Here is a 22,213-nt window from a genome sequence, read left to right as displayed (position 1 = left end):
TTCCCTTGCCTATCCTTCAGTAGGCCAACCCTTTCCCTGGCTACCCTCTTGCTTTTTATGTACATGTAGAAAGCCTTGGGATTTTCCTTAACCCTATTTGCCAATGACTTTTCGTGACACCTTCTAGCCCTCCTGACCCCTTGCTTAAGTTCCTTCCTACGTTCCTTATATTCCACACAGGCTTCGTCTGTTCCTAGCCTTCTAGCCCTGACAAATGCCTCCTTTTTCTTTTTGACGAGGCCAACAATATTTCTCGCTTTCCAAGGTTCCTGAAATTTTCCGTATTTATCCTTCTTCCTCACAGGAACATGCCGGTCCTGAATTCCTTTCAGCTGACATTTGAAAGCCTCCCACATGTCAGATGTTGATTTAGCCTCAAACATCCGCCCCCAATCTAGGTTCTTCAGTTCCCACCTAATATTGTTATAATTATCCTTCCCCCAATTTAGCACATTCACCCTAGGGCCACTCTTATCCTTGTCCACCAAGACTTTAAAACTTACTGAATTGTGGTCACTGTTCACGAAATGCTCCCGTACTGAAACTTCTACCACCTGGCTGAGCTCATTCCCCAATACCAGGTCCAGTACAGCCCCTTCCCTCGTTGGACTATCTACATATTGTTTTAAGAAGCCCTCCTGGATGCTCCTTACAAACTCTGCCCTGTCTAAGCCCCTGGCACTAAGTGAGTCCCAGTCAATATTGGGGAAGTTGAAGTCTCCCATCACAATAACCCTGTTGTTTTTACTTGTTTCCAAAATCTGTCTACCTATCTGCTCCTCTATCTCCTGCTGGCTGTTGGGAGGCCTGTAGTAAACCCCAACATTGTGACTGCATCCTTCTCATTCCTGATCTCTACCCATATAGCCTCGCTGCCCTCCCGTAGTACAGCGGTGATATTCTCCCTAACCAGTAGCGCAACTCTGCCATCCCCCTCTATCTCGCCTGAAACATCTAAATCCTGGAACGTTTAGCTGCCAATCCTGTCCTTCCCTCAACCAGGTCTCCGTAATGGCAACAACATCATAGTTCCAAGTACTAATCCAAGCTCTAAGTTCATCTGCCTTACCCGTAATACTTCTTGCATTAAAACATATGCACTTCAGGCCACCAGACCTGCTGTTTTCAGCAGCATCTCCCTGTCTGCTCTTCCTCAGAGCCATACTGGCCCTATTCCCTAGTTCTCCCTCAATGCTTTCACCTTCTGACCTATTGCTCTGGTACCCTCCCGTGCCTCCATCAATGTGTTAAGTGGTATTGGGTCCATTGCATGTGGAAGTTGAGCTGCCATAAAGAGACGGTAATTACAAATAACAGATGGCACTCTGATCCAGTACTGGAAAGAAATTAGTGGGTTGTGTGTCGTGGAATCCAAGGTGCTGGTGATGTTCTTTCAGGTCTTAAAATAATTTATCGTCTTTTTCTCAGGACAAAGAACCTAGAGGAATAATTCCTTTAGAAAATCTCAGCATCCGGGAAGTTGAAGATCCAAGAAAACCTGTGAGTAATTCTCTTGTTTAACTTCATGATATTGGATCATGTGTGATGTATCTGCATGCGTGAATCATCAAGAATTTGACAATCAAACCACAAAATTAAAAATACCATGTTGAAGGATATTTTCCCTAATTGCCGAATTAATATCAATCTTCACTTTGTCACTAGACTGTGTTTTAATCTGAAATATTTAAATCCTCAAGCTCAGTTAGCCCCAGTCCTTAGCTATGTGGGAAATGAATTCATGCTTTAAGCACATTGCTGTACCCAAATCAGTAGGACACTGGGAAGAAGACTTTTACAAAATTCCTTTCTCAGAGTCACAAAGCCAATACGCAGAGTGGACAGGGCAAGCCCTTAAATCCATCTCCTCGCTTCCTCCAAAAAAACAATTCAAATTGAATCCAATTCATTTCTCCCACAAAAGAGATATATACTAAATCAAAACTGACAAGAACAGGCGTTGCACCTGATCTCGTGCTTGATATTAGCCAAAAGAGACAGAACCACTGAGCAAGCAGTGTTCCAGCAAATTCCAATGGGCAAAGAGAGGAGAAATTAATTGAAGGATAGTGCATGTGTGACCAGAGTGCCATGCCCTAGTTGACCCTTGCTGCCTCGGTTCATGGATGAAGCATTTCTCAGTTCTACACTGGGAATGTCAATCCTAGATTTTTGTGCTGAAGTTCTGAAATAGGACTTGAACTCACAATCTTCTGACTCTGGGACGAGAGTGCCAACAACTGTGCAATGGTTGACACAGCTTGCTATTGATGACTCCTCATTGTTTTGACATCAGATTTTTCTGCTCTTCAGAACTGCTTCGAGCTTTTCAATCCTAGCCATAAAGGCCAGGTAATCAAAGCTTGCAAGACCGAAGCTGATGGCCGGGTAGTTGAAGGCAATCACGTGGTTTACAGAATATCTGCACCAACACCAGAGGAAAAAGAAGAATGGATAAAATCAATCAAGTATGTAAAAATGACACAGCTGTCTGCTTCGGGTATGATGTTCTTTTCTCCTTGGCACATGAATCTTTGCTTGTAGTCTAGAACAAAAGTTCATGAGAATACTTGACAATCAAATGTCAAACAGTCTGGAATAATATTTTAACCTTGTATATCTGTATGAAAGGGAAAAGCTTGCAGGGCTTTGTGCAAGAAGCACATTGGAGTACCCCATGCCATGAAACCATGCATGACTGGTCAAGCACATCTTTCCTTAGTGTCTCATGGTTTTGTTGCATAAATCTGCAAATGATGATTTGGCGGTACACTGCTTGTAAGGACGTTCATCTTGGGTGGCAGTTCAGTGATCTGTCTTTACCATTAACAAGTAGAGCTGCCGACTTCCGATGACGGCGGGCGGGAGGCAGCCACGCGTTGGAGGGCTCCCATTCGGGAACGGCATTGTTGGGGGGTAACGCCAGGTCCTAAGAGCAGCGGAGGCAGCAAAAGTCGGGAGACAGCACAGAAATGAAATGAAAATCGCTTATTGTCATAACTAGGCTTCAAATTAAGTTACTGTGAAAAGCCCCTAGTCGCCACATTCCATGCCTGTTCGGGGAGGCTGATACGGGAATCGAACCGTGCTGCTCGTCTGACTTGCTCTGCTTTCAAAGCCAGCGATTTAGCCCTGTGCTAAACAGCCCCTAAACAGAGAGGGGAAATGTCAAAGATCAGAAAAAAAACGGCCGAAAGTCCGTTGGGGAGTGGAAAGGTCACCGCGGGGTCAGTAAAGAAAATGGAGGCTGGAGCACCAGGGGAGGCCGCATTGCTTACGGCTGAAGAAATAACTAAGGTGATGGCCGTGGAAGTTGAAAGGCCGTTTACAAAACACTTGGAGGCAATGAAGAAGGAGATGGGGGCGGTTTTGAAAGTGCTGGTGGAGGAGGTGATTGCCCCGGTGAGGATGGCAGTGGCAAGCGCAGTGGCGGAGGTGCGGGAGCAAGGTGAGGCGCTGAAGGAAGTGGAAGAGACATTACTGCAGCACAGTGATCAACTTACCTCGATGGGGAAGGAGATGCAGACGGTGATAGAGATCAACAAAGATCTGCGAGGCAAAATGGAAGACCTGGAAAACAGATCCAGGCGACAGAATTTGAGGATTGTGGGGCTGCCTGAAGGAGTTGAAGGGCCGAGGCCAACTGAGTATTTTGCTGCGATGTTGGTGAAACTATTGGGGGAGGGGGAGGATCCCTCCCGATATGAGCTGGATCGGGCTCATCAGTCGTGGAGGCCTGTACCAAAGGCGAGTGAGCCGCCAAGAGTAGTGACTCTGTGCTTCCGTAGGTACAGTGTGAAGGAGAAGATCCTGTGCTGGGCCAAGCAGAAGCGGGTCGTGCAGTGGGCTGGAGCTGGTATATGTGTATACCAGGACTTTATGGTGGAGCTGGCGAGAAGGCGGGCTGCCTTCAACCGGGTGAAGAGGGCACTGTACATTAGAATGGTGCAGTGCGGCATTGTATATCCAGCAAAGCTGAGGGTGACTTACAAGTTCAAGGACTTTTATTTTGGGGACAGCGGAAGCAGCGGAGGAGTTTGCGAAGGCAGAAGGACTGTGGCAGAATTGAGAAATGGTCATGTACCGATGTAGCCTCATGACTGTATTTTTTCTTTTTTTTTTGTTTCACTGCGTGCTGGTGTATGGGCTAAAGGAGCCAACGTTGTATATATTTGGAGAAGGGAAGAAATGGGACTTTCAGTCGTAATGAGGGTTCTTTGGGGTGTGGGCATGTATGCGGGGTTTGTGTGCTAAAGGGCACTTCTGAGTTTTGCCTGGGGCCGGGCAAGGGCCTCCACGCTGGCCGGTTTAAGCCGGTCAGTGAACGGGGGTGGGGTGGGGATGTGCGGCCATCGGAGCCTGGCAGAACAGGGTCCGAGGGGTCTAGCCGGGGTGTAAAGTTGAGGAAGGAACAGAGGTTTTGGGGGGGGTGGGGTGGTTTACAACTTTTGGAGGTTGGAAGACATTGAGTGTTGTCAGGGGGAGGGGGGGGGAGAAAACAACGCTATAGGTTAATGGTGACCATGGGCGATTCTGGACTCCTTTCTCTTTTTCGCCATTGTTTTTTTTCCACAGTGGGAGGGTTTGTTTTATTTGATGCATATATTGACAGGTGGGCTGTTGGGAGGATGGGATCGTTGTTGATGTTTGTATCTGTTACCGCTTACTGCTTGTTGGTGGGGTGTAAATTTTGAGGGAAAATGTGAAAATGGAGAATAAAAACATTTAAAAAAAACAAGTAGAGCTGCCACAGAAACCAGTACCTCAGTACGGCAACCTCACTGAGTATTAATTACGAGAACTAGTCTTATTCTTACCCTCCTCTGGTCTGGTGAATTCCTGCTGCTCTACAGTGTATAGGGTTTAGGCACCCTGTAACAAAGACATGTGATTAAACTGGATGACGGAATCAAACTTGGGCATGAATGTCTTGAGATTTTAGAATTATTTCCATTGAAGCAAAGGCAGCTGAAGGATTTATGAAGATCTTGGAAAGACCGTTTCCTCTTTGGGATTAACAGTTTAAGATTAGGACCGGGTAAAAGATTACTGTAAAGGGATTATTTTGCTGCAGTGTGCAGTTGAGGCAGAGACCATTGCAACTTTGAGTGAAAGTGGATAAATTGGAGCAGAGTAAGGGTTACAGGGTTATATGGAGGGAGCTGAATTTTGGGTCGCTCTAGAAAATAGCCAACATCAAAAACTGGCCTCTTCAGACACTGTAAATCTTTTGGGGGTGTGCATGATCCTGCTTGTATACGAGTGATATAAAGGAGAATTTATGTTGGTTGCTTCACACAAGCTCATCATTCCCCAGTCTACTCAAAATAGCAGAGAAGGATATACAGCCCTTGGAGACTGCTCCATCGTCATGCTGCTGTACCTCAACTCCACTCTAACAATAATAATCTTAGGCTTCCATTAGCACTGCAATGAAGTTACTGTGAAAATCCTCTAGTTGCCACATTCCGCGCCTGTTTGGGTACACAGAATTCAGAATGTCCAAATCACCTAACAAGCACGTCTTTCAGGACTTGCGGTAGGAAACCCACGCAGACACAGAATGCGCAGACTCTGCACATCCAGGAATCAAACCGGGTCCCTGGTGCTGTGAAGCAACCATGTTGACCACTGTGCTACCGTGCCACCCACAATTCATTGCTGTCATAAATAATTTGCCCCAACAGCTACGGATTGATTGTGTCAATCTGCAACACTCTGCCACGGACAACACTATACTGAAAGACATTGTGGTTGTGTGCAGACACCCCAGTGTGCGTCCCTGAGAAGATTCTGTAGAATAGATTCCTGCATCATGGAGCTGTTGGGGATGAACCTTGACAAAAATGACTGCATCTCTTTCCAGACCTCCTTTGCAAAGGCACATTGCAGGAGGACAATTTCTTCCCCATCACAGCCCCCTCTGAAAATGTGCTTAGGTAAACGCCACATATTCAGGAAGAACCAGACAGCTTGGCCAATGGTGAGAAAGCCTTGCCTATGTCTTGATGCTTAGCCTCAGTGTATTTGAGAACCTAGCTGGACTAACAGATATTGCTTTATTTTTTTTTAGAGCCAGTATCAGCAAAGACCCTTTCTATGACATGCTGGCCACCAGGAAAAGGAGAATCGCCAATAAGAAGTAACCATGCCATAACATGCCGGCTCCCGTCAGTGCTGAACCACAGACCAGTCTTTGGAAGCTTTTTAAAAAGAAAAATGAAGGAAGCTACATAAACTGTGTCCTCCTTTTTGGAGATTATCAGGCATTCCTCGGCCTAGTTTTACATAAGCCTTTTAAAAAGTGTTAAGACAGAACCAAAACCTTCAACTGAAGCAATGTGCAGCTGTATTAAATTGTTCCCCCCCCCCCCCAAACAAACATTTTTGCACAAACTAGTTTCTATCTAGGGGTAAATATGACATAGCATCTCTGACCCAGCTGGCCTGAGGACGGAGTGCAGGAGGATGGATAACGTTCACAAAAACAATGAGCTGCATCTACAGAAGGAAAAGACTGTTTCTATTAACATATTTTTATGTTTATCAATTTATATTAAAAAAAACTAATTGTATTAATTTGAAAGGCCACAAAGGTAACAGCTGTAAAATACTTTGAATATTGCTAGAATGGGTAAAACTATATAGTAAAAAGAGCATTAATCATTCTTGTTCCAACCAGAGAACCATGGATTAGTGCAGTTTTTGGCACAAGTGGAACCAAGTCTCACCAAGAATAATCCTAATTTAATATATAATCTGCAGTATAACATGGTAATTGTATATTTATTTTCTTAGTCCAGTTGCAAAATGTTTGTATTGTAATTGTTCTAAACCTTTTAAGTTATGTGTAAATATTGTACAGATTTCATGTTTTGTTGATACTAAAATATTACAATACTTATTGTCAATGGCTTGCAGAATAAACCTTTTATTACAATGGGGGAGGGGGGGGGGGGGGGAAGAGAGAAAGAGAGGAGGAGGAGAGGATCCATTTAGGTGTTCTCTAACCTTTTCCGTGAATAGAACCCTCAGAGGGTTTTATTCAAACTGCTCCCATTCTGACCAATCCACATTCCACCATGGCTGGCTATGTTGTCTAGGCCCTAGGCACTAGAATTCCCTCCCTAAGTCTGTGCCACTTCTTAAATCCACCTCTTTGACCAAGCTTTTGGTCACTTTTTGATGTATTAAAAAATATATATAGTTTTTGTATAGAGGCAAAGAACAATTTAGAACAAATCCAAGTGTAACGGAAAGTAAAAGCGCAAAGACTGTGACAACAATGTTTATATTGGCTGCTAGTCAAGGCAGAAATGAACATTATTACACTTGTCAAACAGCAAGAGATGCAATTTTCTTAACAAATGTCAATACTGCAGCTCACAATTATTTCATAAGAGGAAGTAAACACAAAGCTCGCGTGGAATCGGGAAGGCCGTCGTGAACTCGGCTGAGTTTCACGACGGCCTCGGAGACCGCTCCTCACACCCTATTCACCCCCCCAGGGGGCTAGGAGTGGCGATCCTAGGAGACGCGACGGCGGCGCCTAAGTGACGTCAGCCGTGCGTGCGCAAGTTGGCCGGCTCCAACCCGCGCATGCGCGGCCGATGTCACGATGGCTGACGGCTCCAACCCGCACATGCGCGGTTGCCGGCGTGGGGAGCAGAGAATCGCACCACTCATCTCTAGTGATTCACTCAGACTACATGCCACGCTCAACTACATGCCATACAATCTCTTGCTTTCTGCCCTTTGAGATAAATAAGCCCACGTCTAACACTGATGTGGAAGAGATGATATGTAGTGGAAACCTTAAATTCATGAAAATGCTATATAAAACCAGATTTCTATCGGTATGATATTTCTGATCAGGAGTTTCACAGACAAGCCACATTACCTTTAGAACTCCAGGAGAATTAAATAAATCCAGAAACATCAACCTTTGAGGAAAGTAAGAAGTCTTACAACACCAGGTTAAAGTCCAACATGTTTGTTTCAAACACTAGCTTTCGGAGCACTGCTCCTTCCTCAGGTGAATCACTAATTTGAGGAAAGTAGTTCATTGACTTAACATATATTACCCAATGATAGATGGTGAATCTTTACAATGGAATCAGAACTCTCAACTGACAAAAGCAATAGTTTAACATTGGGGGTATGGGAGATGCTTGGAGGATGACTTTTTTCTTAAGCTGATTATCTGTGTCGTGAAAATGCAGGTAGCATTTGGTTACTGATGAAAGATTGCTGTAATTATCTGCACAATAGTCACTGCTCTATTTGAATTTATATATAAGGCCTTTCACTGCAAAACATTTAAAGCACCTATTTTGAAGAAAGACTATTTTTGTGTTAACCCAACACATGGTTATAATTGAATCAAAGTGACAGTCATGACTTCTGGTGGTGGCATGTAGGTGGAAATTGCTCCTGCTTGATGCTCGTTTTTTTGGAATTTAATGCCCGGTTCCAGGGGCAGTTTTTGGATGAGCTGGTGCAGGAAGACAAAGGAGGAGGGAAATATTGAAGCCAGAAAAAAGCTGTTGGGAAGAAGGGGGTGAGCAAAGGTACATCGCCGAGTGAATGGGTTAGTCAGATTGGAGGAAAGATGGCGGAAGCTGGGTCGTTGGGAAGGTGCGTGCTCTTCTCAGTAGACATTTTGACCAAAGTGATGGCTGAAGAGTTTGAAAAGCAGTTGCCAAGCATATGGATTTTTTCCATAAGTACCATTTTTAAGGAGAAGGTCTTGAGTTGGGCGAAACAAAGGCGCGTGAAGTGCAGTGGGAAGGAGCTTTGTATATCAGGACGTATCCGTGGAGCTGGTGAGAAGGCAGGTGACCTTCGGTCAGGTCAAGGCAGCACTTTACACCAATGGTGTGAGGTTCGGCATGGTCTACCCAGTGAAGCTGAATGTGACCTACAACTCAAAGGACTTCTCCTTTGAGAAGGCGGAGGCGTTCGCAAAGGCTGAGGGACTAGGGCTAAATGAGAAATGGGACTGGGGGTTGGCTTTGGACTAAGGGAAAGGGGGTGAAATGCTGTATATACTTTAATTTCTTGTCTGCTGTTTAAGGATGTTAATTTGTTTTGTATGAGGGATGGGAATGTTTTTTTGGGTTGGTCGGTGGTAGGAGTTCAGCGGGTAGGAGGCTAGTGAGCTTTGGGGTGATGGTTTTCTGGGGTGCGGTTTTTGCACTGGTTTTGTTTTGAGTTTTGCGTTAAGGTCCGGGCTTGGGAGGAGGGGGGCCTTGGCAGAGAGCTCCACATGAAAAAGAATAGGTTTTCTAGTGAACGTGGAGAGGGATGGAGCCTCTGTCATTGGAACCTTGCCGAACAGGTTTTGATAGGTCTGGGAGGTGGGAAAGATGGGGGGGATGGGAGAGGTTCGATGGCAACAAAGGGATGGGGCGGGTCAGGCCCAATGGGCAGGGCCCAGGGTTATGATGGCATATAGGAGAGGCGGAGAGGGGTGAGACACCCCTGGTCAGAATAGTAACGTGGAACGCGAGGGGACTGGGGGGGGGGGGGGGGGGGGGGGAGGAGAATTGGTGAAGGGAGTGGGGGGTGAAATCAGTGAAGAAGTTGAGGTGTTTGCGCAGATACTACAGTAGACCCACCCAAGGGTGAAAGATCAGGTGAGGCTCCGGAAGGACTAGTTGAGTCAGGTGTTCCATTCTGGGTTTGATAGTAGGGCTTTTGGGGGGGGGGGGGGGGGGGGGTAGTATTGGTGGGCAAGGTTCCAGATTGAGAAGGTGGTGGTGGACCAGAGCAAGGTATGTGATGGTGATGGGGCAGGTACGTGATTGTGACATGGCATTGGAGGGGAGATTGGTGGTGCTGATGAGCGTATACAACCCCAAATGGGATGATGTAAGGTTTACGAATATGGTGCTGGTGCCATCCTGGATTTTGAACCCATGTATTAGTGGGAAGGGGACTGGAAAATGGCGCAAGAGCAGAGGATGGACAGGTTGCAGCTGCACTTGTGGCTCAGTCGGGGTTGGGGGGGGGGGGGGGGGGTGGGTGAAAGCACTGACTGGGCTCATGAAAGAGATGGGAGGAGGACCCTGCACCCAAAGGAGCGGGAGTATTCATTTTTCCCCCCGGTACATAGTGTATTCGAGAATAAACTTTCATGTGATGGAGAAGGCGTTATTAGCTGGCGTCAAGGGGTCAGAGTATTCTATGATAGTAATCTTGGACCGTGCGCAGCATTCGCTGGATGTGGTTCTGTAGGAGGCGGCCCCAATGCCAGAGTGGAGAATGGATATGGGGTTGCAAGGGGACCGGAGTTTTTGTGATGAGATTGGGCAGCACGGTAGCACTGATGCTTCACAGCGTGAGGGTCCCAGGTTAGATTCCCGGTCACTGTCTGTGCGGAGTCTACACATTCTCCCAGTGTCTGCATTGGGTTCCTCCGGATGCTCCAGTTTCCTCCCACAAGTCCAGAAAGATGTGCTGTTAGATGAATTGGACATTCTGAATTCTCCCTCCATCTACCCGAACAGGTGCCGGAATGTGGCAACTTGGGGTTTTTCACAGTAACTTCATTGCAGTGTTAATGTAAAGAGTCCCGGTGGGTTAAGACTGAGGAGGGCGATTGTAGGGGTTGGGGGCGCTGGCAATGGCACTGCTCCCGATGGTCCTGGGCATGTAATCGGTGAGCTGGGTGGTGGTGATGGCAACTTTGAAATTCTGGAGACAGCACTTTAAGCTGGGGGCAGGGGGGATGCCGATTAGGGGGAAATCATATGTTCGAGCCAGTCCCATTTCTCATCTTTTTAAAAAAGATTTTAAAAATAATAATTGAATCAAAGTAAAAAGGTCTACTTTGGCCATGCAAGTAAAATATCAGGATATGTATTCAATGATTTGATTTCATTTATTGTCACATGTACCAAAAGTACAGTGAAAAGTATTTTTCTGCGGCCGAGGGAACGTACACAGTACGTACATAATAGACAAGAATAATCAACAGAGAACATTGACAAATGGTACAGGGAGTACAGTAGAGGACTGAGCACACATCCTTGCAGAGCTAAGGTGTTGAGGACTAATGTGGAGGAGGTGCTGTTGCCTATCCTGACATGTTGCAGTCTGTTGGTGAGGGAGTTGATACTCTTAACTTCACCCCTTTCAAAAGGTGCAGAGTATGGACAATTGAAAAATTTTTTAATTTAAAAAATAGTACCCAATATCCCCCCCCCCCCCCCCCCCCCCCAATTAAGGGGCAATTTAGTGTGGCCAATTCACCTATCCTGCACATCTTTTTGGGTTGTGGGAGGCGAGACTCTCACAACACAGGGAGAAAGTGCAAACTCTACATGAAAAGTGACCCGGCACCGTGCTGCCCAATGATAATGGACAATTAAAAAAAATATATATATAAAAATTCCAATTAAGGGGCAATTCAGCATGGCCAATCCACTTAACCTACACATCTTTGGGTTGTGGGGGTGAAACCCATGCAGACACTGGGAGAATGTGCAAACTCCACACGGACAGTGACCCAAGGCCAGGATTCGATCCTGGGTCGTCACCACTGCACCACCGTACTGCCCAGGTAATGGACAAAATTTATAGTCTATTCATACCCATATATAAATCTAGTCAGCGGCCTTCACACAAAGCTGTCATCTAAAAATAATTTAAAAAAAGTTTCCAATACTACAATTCACTGAAATGGTTAAACAAATTTAGTGCGATCCTAGGTCTTAAAAACTGAATTCATGTTAGTAGTTTTTTTAAAAAAAGCAATCAAATTCACAAAACTCAAGGACAACCAAGAATGTTGATTTCTAGACAACTGTCCTATATTGCCATGCTTTTTCAGTTTGCTGGTAATCAAGCCTATATTACCAAACGTTTGGCGGCCTCATCTTTGTTCTTGAACGTACTGCAGCTTCTAAGTGCAAATACAGTGGGACAGACAACAACAAAGCAATAAGCTCTAAATCGATGACAAAATCCTTCTTTCCATCCTGGATTGTTTTTTTTCTTAAATCTAGCGTACCCAATTCATTTTTTTTTTTCCAATTAAGGGGCAAATTAGTGTGTTCAATCCACCTACCGTGCACATCTTTTTAGGTTGTGGGGGTGAAACCCATGCAAACACAAGGAGAGAATGTGCAAACTCCACACGGACAGTGACCCAGAGCCGGGATCAAACCTTGGACCTCAGCGCGTGAGGCAGCAGGGTTAACCCACTGTGCCACCGTGCTGCCCCCATCCTGGATTGTTGAACATAAGAACTAGGAGCAGGAGTAGGCCATCTGGCCCCTCAAGCCTGCTCCACCATTTAATGAGATCATGGCTGATTAAATGTGGACTCAGCTCCACGTTCCGGCCCGAACACCATAACCCGTAATCCCTTTATTCTTCAAAAAACTATCTTTATCTTAAAAACATTCAATGAAGGCGCCTCTTCTGCTTCACTGGGCAAGGAATTCCATAGATTCACAGCCCTTTGGATGAAGAAGTTTCTCCTAAACTCAGTCCTAAATCTACTTCCCCTTATTTTGAGGCGATGCCCCCTTGAGCTATTGTTTTAAAATATAGACTAAATTGACAATGCTTAGAAGCGTATTGAGGCTCCAGGTCCACCCCTGTGCTTGTTTGAAAACTAGTTGTAGAGTACTAGTATTCAAATAATAGTATTTATAAAGATAATCTTGGTGCAACATTAACTTAACCACCTTATGCCATACCTAATGCCAAAATAAATTAATCAGGAGCTTTGTGAATTATAATTCTATCCTTCAAGGATCATGATGTCTCTTCCTTCATATGTCCAATACATCTCTGGATAGTTCTTCCCAGGAGTGTTAATTGACCTCCAGTTAATATCAGGTCACATGTGGTGCCATGAGACTGCTTCCTTAATAGTGTGACAACTGAAACTCATGATCTTTCTAAGATAAAGCAAATTACTGCAGAGGCTGGACAATCTCAGCAGGTTGGACAGCATCTGTAGAGAGAACGGGGCTTATGTTTTGAGTCTGGATGACTGTCAGAGCAAGAGAACACTGGAAATAGGAAGTGATTTATACTGTTGGGGGTGTAGAGTAGGGGCAGGATAAGGGCCAGCGAAAGATGTCATGGATAAAAAGATGAGTGAAAATGGTGGTGATAATGACTAAGAAGGGGGCTGAAAGCAGCCTATTAAGAGATCAGCGTATGTTACTGACAGAACTGGGGTGAGCAAAGGACAACGTGGAACAGATGGTGAAACAATGGTGAGGGGAAAATGGATCTCAACAATGTCCCACTATCAGCACCCTTCTTGGTCATTCACTCTAAGTTCTCTCTCCACAGATGCTGTCAGACCTACATTTTGTTTTTGTCCATGATTTTTCTGACATAGTGCAAAAGCTCTCCTGCTAAGCTCAGAAAAAGTTTTGTGCCTTTGAAACCTCCGCAAGGTGCAAACTATAGGAATATTTGTGGCAGGGAAGGATTCATGGCCATTAATGCAAATCCTGATTACAGGTGCAAGTATAAGACTTGCAGGCTATGTCAAAGAAGTGACTTCACCAGAAAGGAGTTCCAAAGGTTGTTGGAGTCTGACCCAGCACTGGTGCACGAGGTTAACTTAGACAATTCACTGGATTTTCTTTTGTGTTTTAACAACAATATCAAAAATCATAGGGATCTATTCTGGTTGTCACTTCCCCAAAGTGGAGAGATAAAAAGACTTCAAGCTTGATAGTCATTATTTCTGGATAAAAATAAGCCTTTAAAACGTTTTTGGTTGTCCTTTATATTGTATTTTTTTCAGTTGTAAACACTACAGATATGCAGAGTTAAAAAAATTAATGGAGGCAAACCTCAATGTTGGGGAAGGGGGAAGCATGTCATAAAAATAAATCCTGTTATTACACATGTGTCTTTTGTGTTCTTCCACAAAAAAAAAAACAGCTGAGGCTTTGACCACTAGCTGCATTGGTTAATTCTGCCACTTGGGTAGATACTGAGCCAAGGAGTTCCATGTGTAATCTTTAGTGAAGTTAGTGAAACAAAAAAAGAAATCTCAGCCAGGACAGCAGTGTGGGTGCTACCATTACCGTTAGTGCCCCAAAGTAGGGACACAGCCCGTTATGGTCCCCCATGATTAAACAGCCTGGCCACATACATTATTGAGGTTTAAGCACAAAGGATGGAATTTAGCCAGCATTTGCGGAAATATAGCCCAGAATGAGCTAGTGATATTAGGGGAAAGCCCTGGGAGATCGCCTGTCATCCACAATTCAAATAGTTCAAAAATGTTGGCAGTAAAATTTACACCAAGTCAGAGAAAGCTAGTAAAGCTATTAGAAAACAATTTTTACTCGCTGCAATTTTAACAGAGTAAAAGCAACTGAGACAGGAGTGGAAATTTTGGGAAAATTGAATCTTAGAACAAAATAGGACAACAGAAATGGAAATCATCTGAGGTGGTACTCCTGATGCATGAAGATAAAGGTTCTGAATATAGTGCTCCTCACCCTAAACAAAACATATAACTTTGAACCAGTGTACAAGGAGATGCTGCTCTTTCAGCTACTTTGCCTGCATATGGACGTTGACTTGCATAATGTGAAAGCAAAAGCATCAACACGTTGCATTGTATACACATTTCTTTTCAGCTTTACTTCATGTTTGTACATTCTACAAATTTCACATGCTACAGTACAATATGGGCAGATCGTGGATTATCAATCCAAAAAGTCTCGACCAATCCAATTAATTAAACTTAAACATACTTCAGTACAGCTCTGAGCCACACACACTTTTTGTAAGAATCACAAGGATTACATTTTTGTTTTGGACTTGTTTTCCTGATACAGGAGCAAAGTTGAAATCGCTGGTATCACAGTTTGAGTGTGTCTCAGTCTTAACCAAATTCGCAGGATCCATTTCTGTCTGTAACTAGAAACATTTAAAGTGACTGTTTATGGCCAATAAAAGGATAGGAGGCACTAATGTGCAAGAAAAGGCAAATGCTGCATTGCAGATAAAGCCCAGCATAAATATATACCCAAATCCTTTGCCATCACACCAGGGCAGCAAATTCAATTCTTTAATGGTCAAGATTAAATGACACTTTAAAAAGAAAACATATGTAGTATATATGTATAGTTTTACCTTGGGAAATGTTTTAAAAGAATTTCAGTTGTATGAAGCGTACACTAATTTAGAAGTGTAGTACTAAAATAATTTACAATCTAAAGCCCTTTTGTTGCACAAATAACGTGAGAACTTAAAAGTATCCATAACTGAATTACTTACTTAAAAATGAATGGGAAAAAAATGTTCAAAAGCTGACATTCTAGGTTCATGTCATTTTGAAAGTTGTTATAAAAAAAGTTTCTAGTTTCAGACAGTAACCCAGTACAGATAAGTAACTGTTAAGATTTCTCTCAAAAGTCTAAACTATTCTGCTTCCCCTCTTATGACCATTTTGTTCTTGAAAAAGCTTTGGGTTCGTCAAATAAAATTTAGTGCTCGGTTTATTCAAACAAACCAATGATTTCACAGTCTGTTGCACTATTCCTGCTTTTCAAATAGCCATTTCCTGGTCCTTGTTTTTTGCACCAGTTTGCACCCGATATTTAACCACTAAAAATTACACATAACACACGAGTAGTAATCAAACCTGAGTCTGTGGCTGAGCAGCATTCGAATCTTTTAAAAAAAATTCCAGGGTGACCATTTATAAATTACAGTTATTTATACAGTATTTGTACAGTGTTCATCAAGGAACAGAAACTAACAATCCATTTCGGATTTTTCACTAAATGTGTAAATAAAAGAAAAATTCCCCAAGAAGAAAACTAAAGTTTTCCCACCCGGTTGGTAAAATCTGTACAGTATTTTAAGGAATAAAGCACCACAATCTGGATCGCCGAGTGTGAATTCTTCGAAGGTTTCACACTTTGCAGAGATCGTTTAACCCAGTCACGCATCTGAACAAAAACAGAAAAGATGACATAATTAGACTCCGCATTAACTAAATTGGCAAAAGTGGTTCTCCTCCCCCCCCATTGTCAGTACAGCAGCTTTTGCTGCAAGTAGAGTGTGGAATCTTTCTGACGTCCTTGCTCCTTCTGGTTCTGAATATTTCCAGACGATTGTATGCCAGTTACCCAAGGCCTGTGGCTCGGCCTGCGAAATAAATCCAGCTATCAAGGTTTGAATCTAATGACCTGATACAAGTGCAGGAGCCAAATGACTTGCCCATTGCAACATCAATTAAAGATGTGTTAACCAGGCAGTCTGCACCATTAAGTAGCATTTACAAAACCACATGTCTAACTTCCTGCAATTCAAATTCATTCATAGAAACTTCTTGCAATAAACCCCCTCCCCCAATAAATTCATGAACAAAGTACAAAAAAACAGGTAATAATAATCTTTATTATTGTCACAAGTAGGTTTACATTAACACTGCAATGAAGTTACTGTGAAAATCCCCGAGTCGCCACACTCGAGCATCTGTTCGGGTACACAGGAAGAATTCAGAATGTCCAATTCACCTAACAAGCATGTCTTTCGGGACTTATGGAAGGAAGCCCACGCAGACACGGGGCGAACGTGCAGACTCCGCACAGTGACCCAAGCCGGGAATAGAACCCAGGAGCTGCGAAGCAACAGCGCTAACCACTGTGCTACCGTGTAAATAGGATTAAAAGCAGTAAACAGTGACAAAGATGACAATAAGTTTGAGTATAAAATTAATTCTTCTTTAGTGTTCACAGAGATCGTAGACAGAAAGTAAAATGTTCCAAGGGTGGGATGTCAGGTTGCAGGAAGTACTAAAATAGAAATTTTTAATACAGCAATGATGGATTAGCTAAGGGAGTCAAATGAAAAGGAGGCTACGGGAGTGGTCTAAGATATAAAATTCATGAGAAATACCTTGAGTAATAATCTAAGAGATAGACTGTGAAAATCCGCTAGAAGCGCCACATTCCGGCGCCTGTTCAGGTACACAGAGGGGGAATTCAGAATGTCCAAATTACCTAATAGCACGTCTTTCGGAACTTGTGGGAGGAAAGGGCAGCACGGTAGCACAGTCGTTAACACTGTCACTTCACAGCTCCAGGGTTCTAGGTTCGATTCCCGGCTTGGGTGACTTCACTGTGCGGAGTCTGCACGTTCTCCCCGTGTCTGCATGGGTTCCCTCCGGGTGCTCCGGTGGTTCTCCCCCCCCCCCCCCCCCCCCCCCCCCACAGTCCAAAATGTGCCGGTTAGGTGGATTGGTCGTGCTAAATTGCCCTTAGTGTCCAAAAGGGTTGAGTGGGGTTACTGGGTTGCGGTGGAGGCATGCGTCTGAGTAGGGTGCTCTTTCCAAGGGCCAGGGCGGACTCGATGGGCTAATCGCCTCCTTCTGCACTGTAAATTCTTTGAAACCAGCGCATCCGGAAGAAACCCATGCAGAATGGGGAGAACCTGCAGACTCCGCACAGACAGTGACCCAAACCAGGAATCGCACCTGGGACCCTAGCGTTGTGAAGCAACAGTGCTAACCACTGTGCTATCATGCAGCCTATAAGGAGAGTCTGGAAAAACTGCAGCACATTCCATCAGAGCAGAGATGGGGAAGAGGTGTTCAAATAGGTTATTAGCACATTTCTATTAAAAGTGATTAGGGATTTTGCTTCCACCACTGCCTTATAAAAGGAAAATGGATAAATATTTGAAAAATAAACATTTCAAAGGTCATGAATAGGATGAAGTGAACAGTTGTATCATAGAGATGACAGAAGGAAAATCCTATTAAACCACATCCACTGTCCCAGCCCCACACATCCAGAGTTATTTGCTCAAATTTCTCACTTACAAAACCTGCCTGACTACGCCCTCGGATACCTGCATACTTTAGATTTTTGGGTACGGTTTTGCCCACAACACCCTCAAGTATTTTAATCACTTAGGTATTTCAATAACGAGGGTGAGTAATTGCCAGCTTTGTATCATCCACCTTTTAAGGAACACAGATTACATTTACCAATCTGTTTCCCAGGAATCTTCAGGATATTTAGTCCTTCTGCACTGAATAGATTTTGAACCTATGTGTTATGGATTGCCCGGTCCCATGAACAACAGCTAGAATCTGTCTACAATCTGTCCTCCTGTGGGAGGATTGAAGATTTTGTTTGTTACACTGTCCAGAATCTCATGTAGCAGATTTTCCCAGTTAACCCGGTAATCTATCCATTGATCTGCTATCTTTATAATCCCTTTGCTGTTGATCCATTTTCTCTTACTTTTTCAAACACTGTCGTCAAATAAACCTTAGATTGATTCCATTTGTACAAATCTAACTCCTCTGCATTTGTATTTTAAAAACATTTCTGCTTGTTTTTTAGGTTCTTCTAACATTTTATTAAAATATTACAGTCCAAGTCCTGCTGTGTTTAACCTTTTAATAAGAACAGAATTTCATGTCCTTAGGCTGGTTTATAGCCTTAAATAGCTCTGACTTCTGTTCCATTTTTAATTAATCTTAAACATGTTCTAATTAGATAAAGTATAAATCCATGAGTTTTTCCTAATAGTTTTTGATCACTAACCTGTATTAAAGTTTCTCTTACATGCAGGCTTAGTGGGCTTTCTGCTCTTCACATCTCTTTTCTCCAGTCTGTTAAAAAAAAGCGTAACCATCAATTGCACATAATAATAATAATCTTTATTGTTACAAGTATGCTTACATTAACACTGCAATGAAGTTACTGTGAACATCTCCCTCATCGCCACATTCCAGCGCCTGTTGGTGGGGGGAGGGAGGAGGAATTCAGAAGGTCCAATTCAGCACGTCTTTCGGGACTGATGGGAGGAAACTAGAGCACTTGGAGGAAACCCACACAGACACAGGGAGAATGTGCAGACTCCGCAGTCAGTGACCCAAGCTGGGAATCGAACCTGGGACCCTGACGCTGTGAAGCAACAGTGCTAACCACTGTGCTACCAGCATATGCTTAATTCTCCCCAATCATGACTTTTAACTTTTCTTCTTTACTTTCAGATACACCAAGGTGAAGCCTGTGACTCGGAGTGTCCATGTGGGTGTGTTGAATTGAAGTTACATAGTTCCTTAGGCCTGCAACTACTTTTCATATCATTATTAAAGCAGAGGATAGCATATTGTTGGTTCCATGAACTTTGTTTTTTTGTTAATAGATGTAGTTGCAGAATCACTGCACGTTTTTTTTATCCACCTTCCTCCTCACTTTCTTAAAAAAAACTTTTTTCCAATTAAGAGCCAATTTAGTGTAGTCAATCCACCTACCCTGCACATATTTTGGGTTTGTGAGGGCGAGACCCACATAGACATGGGGAGAATGTGCAAACTCCACATGGACAGTGACCCGGGGCCAGGACTGAACCTGGGTTATGGGTTTGGCTACATCAGTTGATGAAGATGGGGTGATCTTCTCCTTAGACAAAAATCTTGTACATTTCTCATCTACCTCATTCATCATACGTGCTATCACAGCAATGTTCACTTCAGATCTCCTAAATCCAGTTAGAACAGGGGCTGTTTAACACACTGGGCTGAATCGCTGGCTTTGAAAGCAGACCAAGCAGGCCAGCAGCACGGTTCGATTCCCGTAACAGCTTCCCCGAACAGGCGCCGGAATGTGGCGACTAGGGGCTTTTCACAGTAGCTTCATTGAAGTCTACTTGTGACAATAAGCGATTTTCATTTTCATTTCATTTCAACTATAGTCTGCCCTGTAGTACTCCCCGCTTTTGTTCCCTTTGGAAAATCCTTCTTATGAACAGCAACAAGTTCCATGGGCTTCCTTGCAACTTCCAAATGCTGAATGAATGAGCCCCATTCTATTACAATGTAACACCTTGGCCTTGAGCATCATCTTCATCCTCAGTACCTTCCCTTCCTGGTCTGAGATGGGGATCTCCGAGCATTCCCAGCTATCCATTCCTTAACGTGGCTATCTGCCTTCCTTTTATTCTCCCACTTCCTGTCCTTTTCAAAATCATGGGGGGAGATGGAAAAGGTTTAAATTTATGGATCAGCTCATAATCGTCAGTCATTTTTAAAAAATATAAATTTTGAGTACCCAATTCTTTTTTTCCCCCCAATTAAGAGGCAATTTAGCATGACCAATTCACCTGCCCTGCACATATTTTGGGTTGTGGGGTGAGACCCACGCAGACACAGGGAAAATACGCAAACTCCACACGGACAGTGACCGGGTTGGGATTGAACCAGAGTCCTCGGTGCCGTGAAGCAGCAGTGCTAACCACTGCACTGCCCTTTCGTCAGTCATTATGGCCGCTAGTCTCGCAGTTGTCACTCGTTGGTCTTCAACATGGTTGTCATATCACAGAAGGGAAGCATGGGCTCATATCACAGAGGGGAAGCAATTGTTACATTTTCTAAGAGAGCTTCATAGGTAGTTCTGAGCCTCATAGGTAAATTCAACACCAATCCTTGTATCCGTCTATTAAAATTGTTCTGCTTATACCTCGGCATACGTCTGTCCCGGCAGTCTCCTTAAATTCCGAACGTTTTGTCTACGTTCCTTGGGAACCAATTCATATGCACCCCAGAATAGCACCTTTTACCTCGTCATAATTCTTAGATACCCCCGCTGACAGGGAAGCATAAATGTCCTGTGCCCTCCTGTCAAATTTACTTTGCATGGGTAATATCCACTCTTCTTTTGGCCACTCCATTTGAAATGAAAATGAAATGAAATGAAAATCGCTTATTGTCACAAGTAGGCTTCAAATGAAGTTACAGTGAAATGCCCCTAGTCGCCACATTCAGGCACCTGTTTGGGGAGGCTGGTGCGGGAATTGAACCGTGTTACTGGCCTACCTTGGTCTGCTTTAAAAGCCAGCTCTTTATCCCTGTGCTAAACTAGCCCCTTTTGGGTTGCTATTTTCTCTAATGCCCTAAAAAAGGTTTCTACTTTTTCTTCAAATTTTGTATAAATTTAAACCTATTGCCACTGGATTCCGCTCGAGGGTTAAGCTCCCCTCTAGCTCCTGCAGCTCCCTTCTAATTTCCAGTGCTTTAAGCTGGAACTGTCTAATGCTTTTTCCTCTAATTTTGCTTTTTCTTTTTACTGCCTCTTCAATTGTTTAATTTGTAACTGTATTTTTAGCTAATTCTACTGAGTATTGCCACGACCCAGGCTGTGTTCCTGGCATTTCTTTAAAATTTAAATGCTAAGCAATTGCTTCAGTTATCTGTACCGTCCGAGCTTTAGCAGACCAATTTGATCAGCTTGCCTTTTTGAAGCCCTTTTAAACAAACCAAAGACAAGTCATCCATCTGAAGAAAAATCTTATCAGCTTCCAGAGCCATCCTGTTATATTGCTACAAACCTGGTGTCTCTTTTTAATTTCTACTGTAACCAAAACGTTGTTGGCTACCATTCCAAATATCCAGGACCTGAGCAACAAATACGCTCCGCCCCGCTGGGTTAGTGAGTGGTTAATTCCAGTGTCATGTGACCCGGAGTCATAACACAATTGAAATTAAATAATGCTTAGTAAAACACCCAAAGCCTTTGTCCCTTGGCTGCCCAGCAACTACAGTCACCAGGTTTGTAAATGTAAACAATTCATTTTATTAACAACTATTATCTAATTCATAACCTCTCCACACTAACTCACCCCACTCTACACACACCAAGACAGACGAACACAGAGGGGGAAAAGAGGTTGGAAAATAATGATAAAAATAAAAAGGATAAGGGTCTTTATTTCAGATGGTTGTCTTCTAATAAATACTCTTTCATTCAATTTAGGCTTTCAGGACAAGGGTTCTGCTTTCAATTGGTAAAGATTTTCACTGTAGATTCATTCAGGTCTCTGCCCAACAGAGCAGGTCCTTTCCTCTGAGCATCCAGGAACCAACTATCCCTCCTTGGTTCTCGGAATAATTGTCCCACTTGGGTAGGATCCAATCACCGCATGTTACCGACCTTTTGACCAGTTCATTGGCCACCAGCCAACCAATCGAACAGAGTCCCACCGATCTCTCTGGTGCCGAAAGGTCTGAGCTCTGTTGTCTAAAGGCTAGCAGTGTTCTCTTTTGTAATGTTACAACACCCCGGACTCATGCACGGTCAATTCCAGGCCCACGTGCCCCAGAGTCACAACACAAGTGAATTAACCAATAATTCTTATAAAAAATACCCAAAATCTTTGGCCCTTGGCTGTCCAATAATTAGTCACCAGGTTTGTAAGT

At 43.6% G+C, this 22,213-nt stretch overlaps 2 protein-coding genes across 12 annotated transcripts in view; one reads left to right on the top strand and one right to left on the bottom strand.

The window, feature by feature from the left end:
* The window catches only part of cyth3a (cytohesin 3a), a 105,292-nt gene extending 98,381 nt beyond the window's left edge, over positions 1-6,911 (top strand). For all 4 annotated transcript variants that reach the window (XM_038819951.1, XM_038819952.1, XM_038819953.1 and 1 more), the window contains exons 11-13: positions 1,429-1,500; positions 2,314-2,468; positions 6,074-6,911. In XM_038819951.1, coding sequence (XP_038675879.1) covers positions 1,429-1,500; positions 2,314-2,468; positions 6,074-6,146 — 300 coding nt within the window. In that variant the 3' untranslated portion in view covers positions 6,147-6,911. The remainder of the gene's footprint in view (positions 1-1,428; positions 1,501-2,313; positions 2,469-6,073) is intronic.
* Positions 6,912-14,605: 7,694 nt separating this feature from the next.
* The window catches only part of usp42 (ubiquitin specific peptidase 42), a 106,331-nt gene continuing 98,723 nt past the window's right edge, over positions 14,606-22,213 (bottom strand). For all 8 annotated transcript variants that reach the window (XM_038819786.1, XM_038819787.1, XM_038819788.1 and 5 more), the window contains 2 exons: positions 18,558-18,625; positions 14,606-15,947 (listed from right to left, as the gene is read on the bottom strand). In XM_038819786.1, coding sequence (XP_038675714.1) covers positions 18,587-18,625 — 39 coding nt within the window. In that variant the 3' untranslated portion in view covers positions 14,606-15,947; positions 18,558-18,586. The remainder of the gene's footprint in view (positions 15,948-18,557; positions 18,626-22,213) is intronic.

Source organism: Scyliorhinus canicula, chromosome 15 (assembly GCF_902713615.1).
Source record: "Scyliorhinus canicula chromosome 15, sScyCan1.1, whole genome shotgun sequence".
Taxonomy (NCBI): domain Eukaryota; kingdom Metazoa; phylum Chordata; class Chondrichthyes; order Carcharhiniformes; family Scyliorhinidae; genus Scyliorhinus; species Scyliorhinus canicula.
This window is presented reverse-complemented; position numbering and strand designations above follow the sequence as displayed.